This window comes from Microchirus variegatus, assembly GCF_963457635.1.
Source record: "Microchirus variegatus genome assembly, chromosome: 17".
Classification (NCBI taxonomy): Eukaryota; Metazoa; Chordata; class Actinopteri; order Pleuronectiformes; family Soleidae; genus Microchirus; species Microchirus variegatus.
In genome coordinates this window covers 24994144-25008363 of record NC_139818.1, presented here as the reverse complement: position 1 = coordinate 25008363, position 14220 = coordinate 24994144, and the positions used below count along the sequence as shown (strand labels likewise).

Genomic DNA, 14220 nt, shown 5'->3' with positions numbered 1-14220 from the left:
TTTATCTTGATTATTACTTAGAGTGTGACGTTGGTCAGATTAAAGGGATAGATAGTGAGATAGATAGAGAGCTACCATGGCTTAATCCTGACTCCTTACTTTTACTTCATAAACTTAAGTATATGAGAAAATTATTTCTGATACTTAAGTACAGTAAATGTCATATACTTTAAGATACTTTTACTGATACTAGGGATGGGTATTGGTCCGATATAGGTCAAAATTACTGGTTCAGATATCAGACAGATATAAAAGGTAAAAATCCCATACAATCCAAAAATCCTACATGTCCCACGCGCCACTGTGCACACTGTAAAAAATATATATAAAATAAATAAAAATCAGCAAATTAAAGCATTTTAGCTGAGTCATGTTGTTTATTACAACAATGTATGGCTTTGAAATGACTTGCATTAAATCGTCTGACATTACTTTTATCGGACTAATATCCGATAAAGACATCCGACCCAGTGACTTTGATCAAAAATCAGCAAATTAAAGCATTTTAGCTGAGTCATGTTTTGGGGCTGTTTATAACAACGTTTGTTACACAGTTGGAGAAGTACATTTTTGATATGACTCAGCATAAATACGTGCATTAAATGGTCTGAAATTACTTGTATCAGACTAATATCCGATAAAGATATCCGATATCCGATCCAGTGACTTTGATCAAAAATCAGCAAATTACAACATTTTAGCTGAGTCATGTTTTTGGGGCTGTTTATAACAACAACAACAACAACAACGTTTGTTACACAGTTGGAGAAGTACAGCTTTGATATGACTCAGCACTAATATCGGTATCGGCCACAAAAAAAGTGGTATCGTCCCATCCGTACTTTATATAAGGATACATGTGTGGACGAGTCGTCTCGTCGGTGAATGAATGCTGAGTGTTTCTCCTGACAGTGTCCAGGGGGAGGTGATGTTCCCCGGGTAAAGTTCTGCGGTTCTTCCCTCCTCCTCTCCTCCTCCTCCTCCTCCTCCTCCTCCTCCTCTCTCGTTGTCTGCTGGCAGCGGCAGAGGTGAAGCCCAGTCGCCGCCGCTGTTCGCTCGGGCTCCCTGCTCCTCCACACTGGGGGGGTAAAAAAAATAAAAAAAAGAGCGAGAAAAAAGCGGCTCTCGGATTATCATCCAGCTCGGTAAACGCAGCTAGCTCACGGGCTAACGGTCAGCACGGAGCGCCATGAGACGCCGCGGGAGCCGGTGAAAGTTACTTCGGGGGAGACTTTGATCCACGGAAACACACGAAGAAGACGAAGGAGGAGGTTCGCGGGTCATGTCGTCGCCCCCGACGTGGACTTTTCTCTAGGATTTACACTCCGGGGAGAGGCTAGCTCCGCGGGCTAGCGAGGCTACAAACTATTTTTAATTGGCTTTTGGGCTCCATGGCTCTCGCTCGTCTCTCCCCGTCATAGCGTGAAGGCGAACACGGGGAGAAGAGGGAGAAGAGGGAGAGAGGCTCCGCCGCGGAGTTCATGACAAACCTAAGCCCGACTTTTGACGCGTTTCTTCGGAAGAGGAGAGTGGCAAAGGAGCCGAAAATGAAGAAGCAGTTCAACCGCATGAAACAGCTCGCTAATCAAACCGTTGGCAGGTAAAGTTGTTTGGTGAAAGTCTTTAGCTAACACACTTTCTCTGACTCTCTCTCTGTGAATTTAATCCCTTTAACCGTTCGCGTTGCCTGTGAATGGCGAGGCTTTCACGATACGATGGTTTTTTTGTGTTATTGCGATATTAATAATGTTATAACATGTTTAGCTGCAAAAAAGGCGATTCATTTACCGCATCCGCTAAACACAAACAATCAGTGTAGCATGTCATCGCTATTACTGCTAATAGAAGATGCTAAATAGATTTGTCCAATACCGGTACGAATATTGCAATATCGCAATATTTCCCTGACATAGGACTTGAAAATGAAGCAGCAGTTCATTTGGCAGGTGAAGTGTGGTGTTTACTCATGTGAAGCTAAGCTAACTGACTCTCTCTGATCTTTGAATTTAATCCAATTAACCATCTCTGTGCTGCCTGGGAATCGCAATACTCTGCGATACGATATATACGTATATATGTATATGTATGTATATATATATATATATATACATACATACATATGTATATACATACATATGTATATAGAGTCAGGGAAAGTGTGTTAGCTTAGCGTACATATATATATATATATATATATATATTTGTATATATATATATGTTTGTATATATATATATACGCTAAGCTAACCCACACTTTCCCTGACTATATATATATAGTCATATACATATACATATATATATGTTATATAACCATATAATTGCATTATTAATAATATTCTAACATTTTAAGATTCAGATTACATTCATCCACAAAACACAATGAATCAGTGTAGGATGTCAATGCTATTATTGCTAATGCTATTACTGCTAAAAGAAATACCTCGATACCACTTTTTTTTAATGTCAAATATCGCAATTTGTTAGTCCTAAATAGGAAGAAGATGAAAATGAAGAAGCGGTTCAACCGGATTAAACAGTCTGCTAATTAAATTGTTGCCAGTTAAAGTGTTTGTAAAGTCTGGGTGTTTACACACGTGATGCTAAGCTAACACACTTTCCCTCACTCTCTGTGATCTGCCTTGCATCTGAATCGTTTTTAACCATGGAATCGCAAGGTTTCACGATGCGTTGTTTTACAATCACGATACACCATATTATTTCGATATTATCATTCATAACATCGTAACATATTTAGATTCAGAATTGCATTTCATTTACAGCTTACTGCTAATAGAAATGCCTTGAAAACTACTATTTTTTTCTACGTCTGATACCGAAATCCCAATCTTGACAATCTTCCCACACCGATATCAGTGCGACATACTTGACATACTGGACTTGAAAATTCAGAAGCGGTTCAACCGGATGAAATAGTTGTGAGGAAAAGGGGAAACAATAAGGTAATACATCAAAACTATCAGCGCTGTGCGGTGACTACTGAGTCATCAGGATGAAAACATCCTCTGACAGGACTCACCCTCTTGTCCTCAGAAAACTGGGCAGCAGCCAGTTCTACTTTCACTCTCCAGTTACACTGGGACACTGTGTGTGTTAGTGTGTGTTAGTGTGTGTGTCACTGCACAACAACATAATGACACTAGATAACAAACCTAAACACACAGCAGAACACGTCCTCTTTGTTGAGACTGGTGCCCTTTTTTTTATTATAATAGAGAGTCCGTTCACCTGTGAGCTTAGACACTGCAGCAAACAAAGAGTAGACGGTTCCATCACTTAAACACATTATTTTTGATGCTTTAAATTTGACGTGTGGTTGATGTTGAGGCCGTCTGCTGTGTTCCAGTAATGGGGAAAGCTGTTTGTGCGACTTTCTAAACAGGGAATATGACGATTATAACGCTAAGTGGGCACTTGTAGCTTCCTCTATTTATTCACAAGACAAGAAAAAGCTGGGAAAAACCTTTGCGATAAGGTGTCCACAATACCACTAATGTCATGATACAACAATATATTGCCAGACAGTCATATAGTGATACTTCGCGATATCTGTCTAAGTGAAGAAAACAAAATGTTAAAGTGAAAAGTTAAAAGTACAGGATTTCACTATTTATTCACGAGAAAAACCTGGGAAAAAAATGTATGTGACAAATGATCCACAATACCAATATCACGATACAACAATATATTGCCAGACAATCGTACAGCGATACTTCGCGATATCTGTCTAAGTGAAGAAAACAAAAATGTTAACGTGAAAAGTAAAAAAGTGAAGGTTTCCTCTATTCATTCACAAGACAGGAAAAACCTTCGCGATAAGTGGTCCTTGATACCAATAATATCACGATACAACAATATATTGCCAGACAATCGCACAGCGATACTTCGCGATATCTGTGAAGAAAACAAAACGTTAAAGTGAGACGTTAAACGTACAGGAATTCACTATTTATTCACAGGACAAGAAAAACCTGGGAAAAACCTTTGCGATAAGTGGTCCACGTTACCAATAATATCACGATACAACAATATATTGCCAGATAATCGTATAGCGATACATCGCTGTCTCACTGAAGAAGACAAAACGTTGACGTGAAAAGTTAAAAGTGCAGGATTTCTCTATTTATTCACAAGACAAGAAAAACTTATACGCACGATATGCGCGACGTGGTCCGTGATGCCAATAATATCGCGATACAACAATATATTGCCAGGCAATCATATAGCGATATATTGTGATATCTGTGTAGCTTTCTCCGCTGTAAACTCAGGTAAATTCCACCCCAAGTTTCTCCTCGTTCATTTGAGCAGCGCCACCGTGAGGAGACATCGAAGTAGCGACGCCTGGCGAGCGAAACAGGCAGGGACCGTTTCCTTTTGAGAACATCTACCCTTATCGATTATCCTATTGCAAAGGACGGCAGACAACGATAGATCACAAATTTGCGATATTTTTGACCCGCCCAAACGCACAGAAAAAGCTACTTTTTCAAAAATACCCGTTCGCATCTGGACTGGGTCTCAACCGTTACCTCGCTAATAACCTTTAAATGAACATAAGTCACCGTTTTCCCAATATTTACAGACCGGATGATACCATTTTGTGACAAGCCTGTAAGAATGATACATGAGCTGATAATAATCCCGGCGTAGTTGTTGTAAGACAGTCAGACCCTTAAGTGTTTGGCAGCAGTCTGGCTGTCGTCCCTGTAGTGTTCATACGGCGGAAACACAACAGTCAGCAGAGAGGATCTGAACTCGTGATGTTCCTGCAGCAACAGCTGCGATACTCATCATTTCACTCGCTGCAAATGTAGCCGCAGTAAATTAGAACGAGAGAGAGAGAGAGAGAGAGAGAGGCTTATGTTAAAAACAGACGTATGCGTGCGTTTCCCCTCTGGTTTGTGTGAACATGACGCGTTAAAATCCTTCCTGCTATCATCTGAGCGAGCGATATAGGTCGGACTGCAGCGAACAAACGTTCCTCTGCTTTGTCAATCAGTGGCGTCTACGTCTGCAGAAACTTCAGAGTGCAAAGGGGGCCTCTCTGCTGCCCCCTGGGTTCCTCTCTGCTGCCCCCTGGGTTCCTGCGATTGTATGAAGGTAGAACACTGTGTCCAGCAGACGGATGGTTTCGCTCGCTCCGTAAGGAAATCTCTCCCCTTCTTCTTCTACAAACAGGAAACGGCCTCGCTTTCAAGAGAGTGTGTGCAGGAGGGAAAATTAATGTGCGGGTGGACAGAGTGAGTGTGAACGTGAGGTGCAAGGAAAAACAGCTCGTCAGTCATGCCAGGGAAACACGGTGGAGGTTGTCGTTGAACTCCCCGTGCTTGTTTACAGCTAACGTGGTGAGAGAGTGACACCTTTTTAAAACGTGACGACACAGGAAAACAGCGATATGAGCTTTAACTGTTCACCGTGTGAAGACGAGCGAACGCAGCCGCGATGAAGACGCGAATGTGAAGCAGTGTAGGTGATTAAAGATGGACTGGATTGAAGAGGATTACACGTTAAAGTCAGAATTCTGAGAGTAAAGTCTGAATCCTGGGATTGAAGTCAAGTCTGATTTCAAGGCTGTGAATTCTGGGATTTAAGTTAGAATTTTTAATTAAAATCTGAATTTGAAGATGGAGTCGGATTTCTGAGGGGGAAAAAGTCATAACTCTGAGATTAAAGTCTGAATTGAAGTCTGTGACCTCTGGGATTAAAGTTAGAATTTGAGATTAAATCTGAATTTGAGAATGGAGTAACAATTCTGAGGAAAAAAGGTCATAATTCAGAGATTAAAGTCTGAATTGAAGTCTGTGATTTCTAAAGTCAGTTTTTAGAATAAATTGGGCATTCTGAGATTACAGTCAGAATTTGAGAATAAATGCTGAGATTAAAGTCGGATCTGAGAAAAAATTCTGGCTTTTTAAAACATTTTTTAAAATGTTGTTTTCCAAAATCTTCCCATGTGACCCTCGTCAGGATAAAGGCCTTCTGTAGTTTATCCAGTCACTGATTGATGTGATTGTTCACACACAGAAGCTGCTGCCAATCAGGAGACTGGATTAAAGATTAACTTGTGTCGTAAAGGAAATGTGCGACCTGAGACGTGAAAGTCAACTATAGCAGGATTATATAATCCAAGTTTATCTATCCTTCAGATTCACCGGCGCGTGTCACACGTTCGTGACGTCAGCTTCTCAGTACGTCGAATAACGGCCAGATATGGAAAGTGAAAGTTACCTCGGGGAAATATAACGATGGTCGTTAATGAGCAGCTGGTTAGCTTAGCATTGTTTTAGCAATAACGGCTGGTGAAGATTCACCGTCTGCTGCAGAACAAATGCAGCTTTTGTCTTTGCTCACAGTTGAGTTAATCACGTACTAGCATTTCTAGCCCTGATTATATAATCTGCTCCCTTTTGATATTGTACACAACAACAACAACAATCAGCTGAAGTCGTTACGCAACCTGATGCAGATCCATTGTCATTGGAAGTCTGCGGTTATTTGAAAAAGACACTTTCCCCTCAGGCACCAACAAAATGTCACAGTAAAAACAGGACGTAAAAAAAGGGAAAGGTGACTCTGGGCGTTTCCTGCTGCTGCTGCTTTTACAACTAAACTCATCGCTTACACTTTTAATAATCATTTCAATCCGTTTTTAAATAAATATATGGATTCTCAAATGGGATTATTCCATAAATGATCGACAAAGACGATCAGTTAACTAAAAATGTTGTTTAATTTGAATATAACAGAATTAGAGGTCGACCGAACTGTTTTTTTTATGCCAAATTTTTAGAAATCAGGTTCGTCGATGCCTGATAATTAATTCATAGAAAATAGAGTTGTTTTTTTTGCCCCATAAGTGATTATCTTTTCCTCTATCATACAAAATACGACTGTTAAATATCAATAAATAACACCAAAAATGGCTGTAACTTCAGTAAACACTTCTCCACAATGTACATTTTATGGCAGTAGAATAATAAATAAACCTTTACATTTACAGTAAAAAATGTCAGAAGTCAGTTTGTGACAGAGGTGATGGTTTACGTACATTTATATAACAGTTTATATGTTGTTTTGTGAGTTTATATCACTACATATCTGTCAGTATTGTGAGTACAGGTGAGCTTCCGCCTGGATTTGTTCGTTATTTCACAGAGAGACGGGACATAAATGATTTAGTTTGACCTCCACGTTGTTGTTCTGCCGACGACATTCACATTAGGAAGGTGAATAAAGACTGAGTCACTCTGTTATTCTTCCCCCTCCTTTCATTCACCTCCAGTATCCATTACTTTAAACCTGAATCTGCCAACTGTTGCTGTCGGAGAAGGTTAAACTGCTCCCGATTGTATTGAACGGCCTCTAACAGCCGCTCTATTGTGCTTATGGCAGCAGTATTCTCTTACCCCCCCCCCCCACTTTGATAGTAGATTGTCATGGTTACCATTCTGAACTAGTGGAGGACGTCTCCTGACACACTTTCCCTCCACTGAGGCTCTGGGGGTCAGCACTTCCTCTCTGGAGGTCAGCTGACGCTGGCAAAAACAATTGTTGTTCTGTTTGTTGTCGCCTGCACACACACACACACACGCACACGCACACACACACACTTTTACCGACACCGCAAAACGTATGCGATTTTAAAATTTCATGACAAAACCAGAATTTGTGTCAAAACAAAACCCCAACACCAGAATTTTGTGATTTCCATCAGCACTGCAGAATTTCACCGTAATACTGCTTCGCTTTACTCCGTTAAATAAATTCCGTGTCTTTGGACCAAGATATTGCAATTTCCATTATTTTGTGCTTAATTCTGCACCCTAACCTGGATCAGAAGGCTTTTTTTACACTTACGAGTCTTCGTTTTTGTTTCAAAACCAGGTTTCAAACACGTTGTTCACACTAGCCGGGCAACGTTTAAAAACGCTTTTGGGGGCTCCACAATGCTATTTTTTGGAAGTGGGCGTGAACTTTGGGTAGTGACCGAAAGAACGAGATCACACATACAGGCGTGCCAACTAGGCTCCCTCCACGGGGTAGCTAGGCTCGGCCTTAGAGGTTAGGGTGAGGAGCTCGGACATCCGGAAGGGGAACCAATGCCTCCTGGACACCTTCTTGGGGAGGTGTTTAAGGCATGTTCTTCTGGGAGGAGACCCCGGGGGTCGACCCAGGACACAGGCTGGAGGGATTATATCTCTCAACCGCTATGTGACGCCGTGTTTACGCGCCATGGCATTGGAGTCCAGGTACCAGGTATTTACCAGTTAGCTGCGTTAGCCCCTTTAGCGCCGTTAGCGCTCCTACAGTCGAACTGTAGCGTTTATTGTTTATTAAACGAAAACTGGTTTTGAAGCTCAGGGCCTGAACAGGACCACATGAAGGACTCCACAGCATGTAGACGACACCAGGACATGGTTTCCATACTGTGGCTTCAGAATCATGACGTGTATGTGTTTGTGCATTATAATCTGTGTGTGTGTGTGTGTGTGTGTGTGTGTGTGTGTTAGCTGGTTGTCTTGTCTTGTGGTTTATAAAAGCCCGTCCTCGCTCTACATGTGTGATCTCACCACTGCGGCTATGGTTCGTCTCCAGAGACACTTTTCTTTTTCCATTCATCTCTCGTCTCCAGATTATTCTGGTTTGGCACTTTTTTTTTTAAATGACACTTTAATCCCCCCCCCCTAAAAACCTTGGTATTCCTCTGTGTCATGTGATCATCCTCTCTTTCTCTGTGTCAGTTTCTCTGTTCTGTCTCTGTGTTGTAATTGGAAGCAGATGTGACGAGGTTACTATAGTTCAGAGAGAGCACTTTTTTTGTTTTTGGAGGCGGGGCCAGTCACTCTCTCCAGGTCTCTGTAGTCAAGGAGGCGGAGCCTACACTTGGGAAAGAGTTGACATTGGCTCAGCGTAAGACACAACCCACAGATGAGGTAGCGTCATTATTTTTGGGCTCGAAGCAAAGAAACGAAGAGAGTTTGACAAGTTTGAGTCATGGGAAAGTTAGAGGAAAAAAAGAGGAAACTGAGGCCGAAAAACTGCAGATTAGAGTCAGTGGTGCAGGAATTTAAGTGCTTTTTGTAGCTGTTCCATTTAACTTAATCTAACCAGATCTGTTTTTAGATTAAATCAGCAAAACATTTCGTCCAAAGTCCAAGATGATGCTTTCGTTTTTGGTCAAGAGTCTACAAAAGTAATGTTGGCATTTGGGGCGAAAAACCTATTGTTAATCCTTCAGATTATTATTATATCCGTCGCTTTGCCGTAATTTTTGAGAGGGTTCACGTGCATAAAAACTCTTGAAACTTGGCTTAAAGGTTAGGTCTTGGCAAAAATGCGATATTGGCACAGTTGCATTTGCTCAAAGGCTCTGTAGCTCCGCCTCCCCAAGGTGAAAACAGAGGCAAAATTGAGTTCCACCAAATTTCCCAAAATTTGGTGGAACTCAGGAAGATGCTACAGACCAAGATAAACAAAAAAGTCGACCGTAACCATGGCCTTAAATCAACAGGAAGTCAGCCATTTTGAACTTTGGTGGCCAAAAACAGCTCATTTGAGCTTGTAGCCTATTGTAATCCTAAATTTAGTGTCCACTTGAACATGATTTCAAGACACATTTTCTGACATTTCATGAAGCACTTCAGTAATCAAAAAATAATAATTGAGGCTAAAATATGCATAAGTGATTTGTTATTTTGTCTACAACCCAAAAAATATTCAGATTACCCAACTAAATAGTATCGTGTGCACATTTCCCAGCCTTCTCCCTTTAAGTGAACATAATCTGTCTGACTCTCTCTCCAAATCCCAACTATTAGTTCACTATTAATAGGCTCAGGCGGAGCATCGAGAGCCAGCTCTGAACGCTCTGTGCGCGACACACGCTGATCCCCCGCGTCTGACAACAACACACACACGTGTGATTCCGTCTCATTGAGTTTGAACATAAACAGTTTATAATGGAGTCTATTTTGCTTTCACGCAGCTGCAGCTGTAGTGTCAGAAGAAGAGAGGGGAGTCGGGGTTTGGCCACCACAGCCTCCAGCCTGGTTACCGGCGCTGGTTGTCGAGACATAGCAACAAACCAAATAAACCCACCCTGTCCTCTAGTAGCTTTTTCCCACGGATGCCACAGTCGATGTCTGATGCTGTTTTGGTGCTGAAACCAGTCCTGTGTCACTCGTCTGGCAGATATTTTCACGGTGACTGTTCACTGTGTATCACGTCATGTAGTCATGTCGTCGTCTGCAGCTGCTGCTGCTTATCTGGTATTTCAGTGTGTGTCTGCGCTTAATCTCTTGTGTTGTCTTTCTCTCACCCACAGGGCAGAGAAGACAGAAGTCCTCAGCGATGACCTCCTGCAGGTAAATCATTAATCTGACCACCAGCGCAGCTCTTATCTGTGCTCTGTTAAAGGGACAGTTCAGGCTTATTCCAGAGTGTGTGCTCGTATCACCGCATCACTGACTTTGCATAGTGGAGACTGTGGAGAGCCTTTCATAAGTTCAATAACACATTTGCTCCTCGTTTGACGGCCATTTGTGGCTGGAAACTTAACGTTTTATAATCCACTCGCTCTCCTTGCACCAAAGTCCATTGAGAAAACGGTAATTTTTAGCGTGCAGTTACACAGGTAGCTGCTCGTCTACTGCTGCGTCTTTTGGTACGTTTGCACCACTTGGGTTAACCCGAACAACGCATTACAAACACAGAAGTCACAAAACAACACATTTTAACTCACTTATAGAGGCGGCGGTGGATCGACAACTGCAGTCTGCTGTGATGTAAAATCGCTGATTTTCTCAATGGGGTTTGGTGGGAGGAAGATGGCGGTTTATAAAATCTACTTTTCCAGATGGAAATGTTACGCAGATGTGAAAATAATCTTAAATACACTTAAATAAGCGTAGATTTGACTTGTTAAGGGGACTAAAATCTGTTTTCTTTTGAAAAAAGAAACTGATGGCATGAATGGAAGTTTTATCACTTTGTACAAATCACGTATTTAAATAACAAAAAACAACCTCCAGACAATAAAAACAGAGAAGAAAAAATGCTAATTTAAGTATAAATCATCTATCGAGGCAGTGACTGGATGGAAAATGTCAATAAATGTAAAAATCACATCTTTGTGAGCTATGTGGATACAACTATTACTCCGGTACATCCTTTGATAGCAGTCTGAGCTCTAATTTCAGTCAATTTCGTCAACATTTCGGGCACAAAAACCCTAAATGAAAGACGTCATTCTTCTTCGTTTACGTTTTTTAAGCGTCGACTTTAAAACTCGCGCTGTAGAAACACGGTGGTACAAGGTTTGCTCTTGCCTTTTTTACTACACATATACAAAAGACTCTAAGGATTGAAAAAACCAAACAAACCACTATATTCGCTCCTAAAAAGAGACACAGTGGACTTTTAATCAAAGAAAGAAGGTCATATTTTCATTTCTCCTGCCGTGAACACACTCATTATCTCTGTAAAGCTCAATAGCTTCATCAGTTCCTCCCTCACAGGTGTTATAATCACACTGTCCAAACAAAAAGGGCTTTTAAAATGTCACTCTCCATTACATGTGATTTGCATTTTAATGATAATCCACAGTCCTGTCGTGTATAATTACACTTATCGACTTTTTGATGAGTGAATCATAGAGCAGTGATTCAGACGTTCAGTTTTTTTTTTTTAGTTTTAGCTAGATTGTTCCTGTGTGATGGTGGTGGATCCAGCTTTAGTTTTTAAAATCGCTGGAGCCTGAAGAGGAGCTGAACCATGTGCTGACACTAAAGCGTTCGTGCTAATCAAGCAGCAGCTGGCAGTCGTTCATCCTCGCTGCTCGAAAAACTGCTGACGAGGAGGGAAATCAGCTGCAAATGGAGGACCTGTGAACTCATGACACACAGCTGAGCGGCAGTCTGTGTGTGTGTGTCTGTGTGTGTGTCTGTGTGTGTGTCTGTGTGAGTGTGTGAAAGCTGCTGCTGCAGCAGGTAAAACTCCAGCCAACCTGGCCGTCCAACAACTATTGGACTGCGAGGCCAAGACATTCCGCTGAAGTGTGTGTGTGTGTGTGTGTGTGTGTGTGTGTGTGTGTGTGTGTGTGTGTGTGTGTGTGTGTGTGTGTGTGTGTGTGTGTGTGTGTGTGTGTGTGTGTGTGTGTGTGTGTGTGCGCATGAAAGGAATTATAGAATGTTCAAACAGCATCAGCTGGCTTTGTGTGTGTGTGTGTGTGTGTGTGTGTATGTGTGTATATGTGTGTTTTGCCCGGAGGACAGACACAATGCCTGACGCCCGCCGTCCATTCTTTCCTCTTCTTTTCTAGCCGGTGCTGCATAAAGCAACAGCACTGACAGATCTTTAATTCCTATCTCAGGTGGTGTTGAAATGGAATTAGGTCAACAGGAGTCAAACATGCATTTCATTGACAGCCAAACGGGGTCAGAAATGAGCAGTGACTCAAAATGACTAAAATGTCTTAAAATTGCTCTTTTAAAGCTTTAAGTGTTAAAGGGCTGACTTGTATATCATCAAAATGTCCATATGGACTTTTTTTTTGATTATTTTAGGGTCAGAAAATGTCCTTTGAGTAAGAGCTTTTGACCATTTTCCTAGAATAACTTTCAAATAACATTTGTTTGAGTTTTTGTCTCAATGTCCAAAAACAGGCCAAAAAAGAGAAACTTGTGTGGTCTACAGGTGTTTTTCCCAACTCCCTCCTCTCTGGTGACAAAGTTGCCAAAGTTGCCGGCTTCCCGCAACAACGCGAGTTAAATTACCGTAATAACCACACGTTGGCTTTGACGTGTAACTTCTCAGCTTTCAGAAACACTTGGGGTTTTCCCGATAGCACAAACCGTTGCGTAATTACGGTGACGCAAAATGTGTTGCGAGTGTGTCGTCAAAGTGCGTTAGCTAAATTTAGGGTAAACTAAATGTTGGTAAATTAACACACGTTTTCATAGATCTTTAATGACACCTATAAAATCGTTACTCTTGTCCCTTTTATCCTATGTGAACCCTTGGTGTTAGGGTTAGCTAAAGCTAGGGTTAGCTAAATGTTGGTAGATTAACGCAGGTTTTCAGGGATTTTTAATGTCACCTATAAAATTGTTATGCGCGTCCCTTTTATCCTGTGAACCCTTGGCGTTAGGGTGAGCTAAAGCTAGGGTTAGCTAAATGTTGGTAAATTAATGCATGTTTTCAGTCTTTTTAAAGACTACAGGTCGCCATTATTTGCTTTGATTCTTGCTTCACACTCGCGACTCAACGCTCTCTGACCAATCGGTGGCCGGCAGTCTGTTGTTGACGTCACATTTTAGCATCGACTGAGCTCGCTTGGAACCAAAAAAACGACGGGAAAGATCTACTCACAGTGTGGGACACATTCTCCTCCATTGTATCCTTCGTTATAGTCGTCATGGTGCAGTTGCCTCTGGTAAAGAATAAATAAATAATGAATGTCTCGTCCTCACAGCTGGGACAACATGACAGAGCCAGTGTGAGTCAGTTTAATAGAAGTGGACAAGCAGACAGTGGTGACTCACCTCTGAGGGTCTGAGGACAGTTTGACTTTCACCGCGACTCAAAGACGTGATTGTTCTGCTGCTGTCTGTCCTCGCGGTCCCCCCCCCCCCTCGGGGGCCCCTGTCCCCTTCACACAGACACTGATGTCTGTCCGATAAAGACAACAGAGAGACAGAGGGACACGGAAATCACTTTGACCTCCTCGTTCCTGTGATGAAAAAGAAACTCTCATTTTATTCCTTTAGCTACGAGAGCACAAAAAGTCACAGTTGATCGTATATGTTAGCATAACAGCTAATGCTACTTGGCTATCGTGTCTGTCTAGAAAATATATTTTTGGGGCTTTTGAGTTGAACTCAGGTCGCCGCGTGTTGAACCGCTAACTCAATTCAAAGTGACAGAGGACAAGCGTTAGCTCTTCGTGTCACGTTGAGACCTTTCTTGACCCGTAGAACTCACCACCACGGAAATTCCAGACGGACATTAACCTCGATCTTATCTCCGAAGACTTTTAAGTCAAACAATGAGCTTTTCTTACGAAGGAAATCAGCAGAATCTCCTTCAACTTTGACGCTTTGAAACTACTTTGTCATCTTGCCCTTTCTCTTGCAAATAGTCACGTCATCATCGTATACAGGGAACTTTTTTACTAATATTGGATTTGTATAGTAAAGTTTC

At 41.7% G+C, this 14220-nt stretch overlaps 1 protein-coding gene across 1 annotated transcript in view; it reads left to right on the top strand.

The window, feature by feature from the left end:
- The first annotated feature begins 1021 nt into the window (after positions 1–1021).
- Positions 1022–14220, top strand: part of arhgap17a (Rho GTPase activating protein 17a) — a 37950-nt gene continuing 24751 nt past the window's right edge. The window contains exons 1-2 of the mRNA XM_083903786.1: positions 1022–1600; positions 10346–10385. Coding sequence (XP_083759912.1) covers positions 1482–1600; positions 10346–10385 — 159 coding nt within the window. The 5' untranslated portion in view covers positions 1022–1481. The remainder of the gene's footprint in view (positions 1601–10345; positions 10386–14220) is intronic.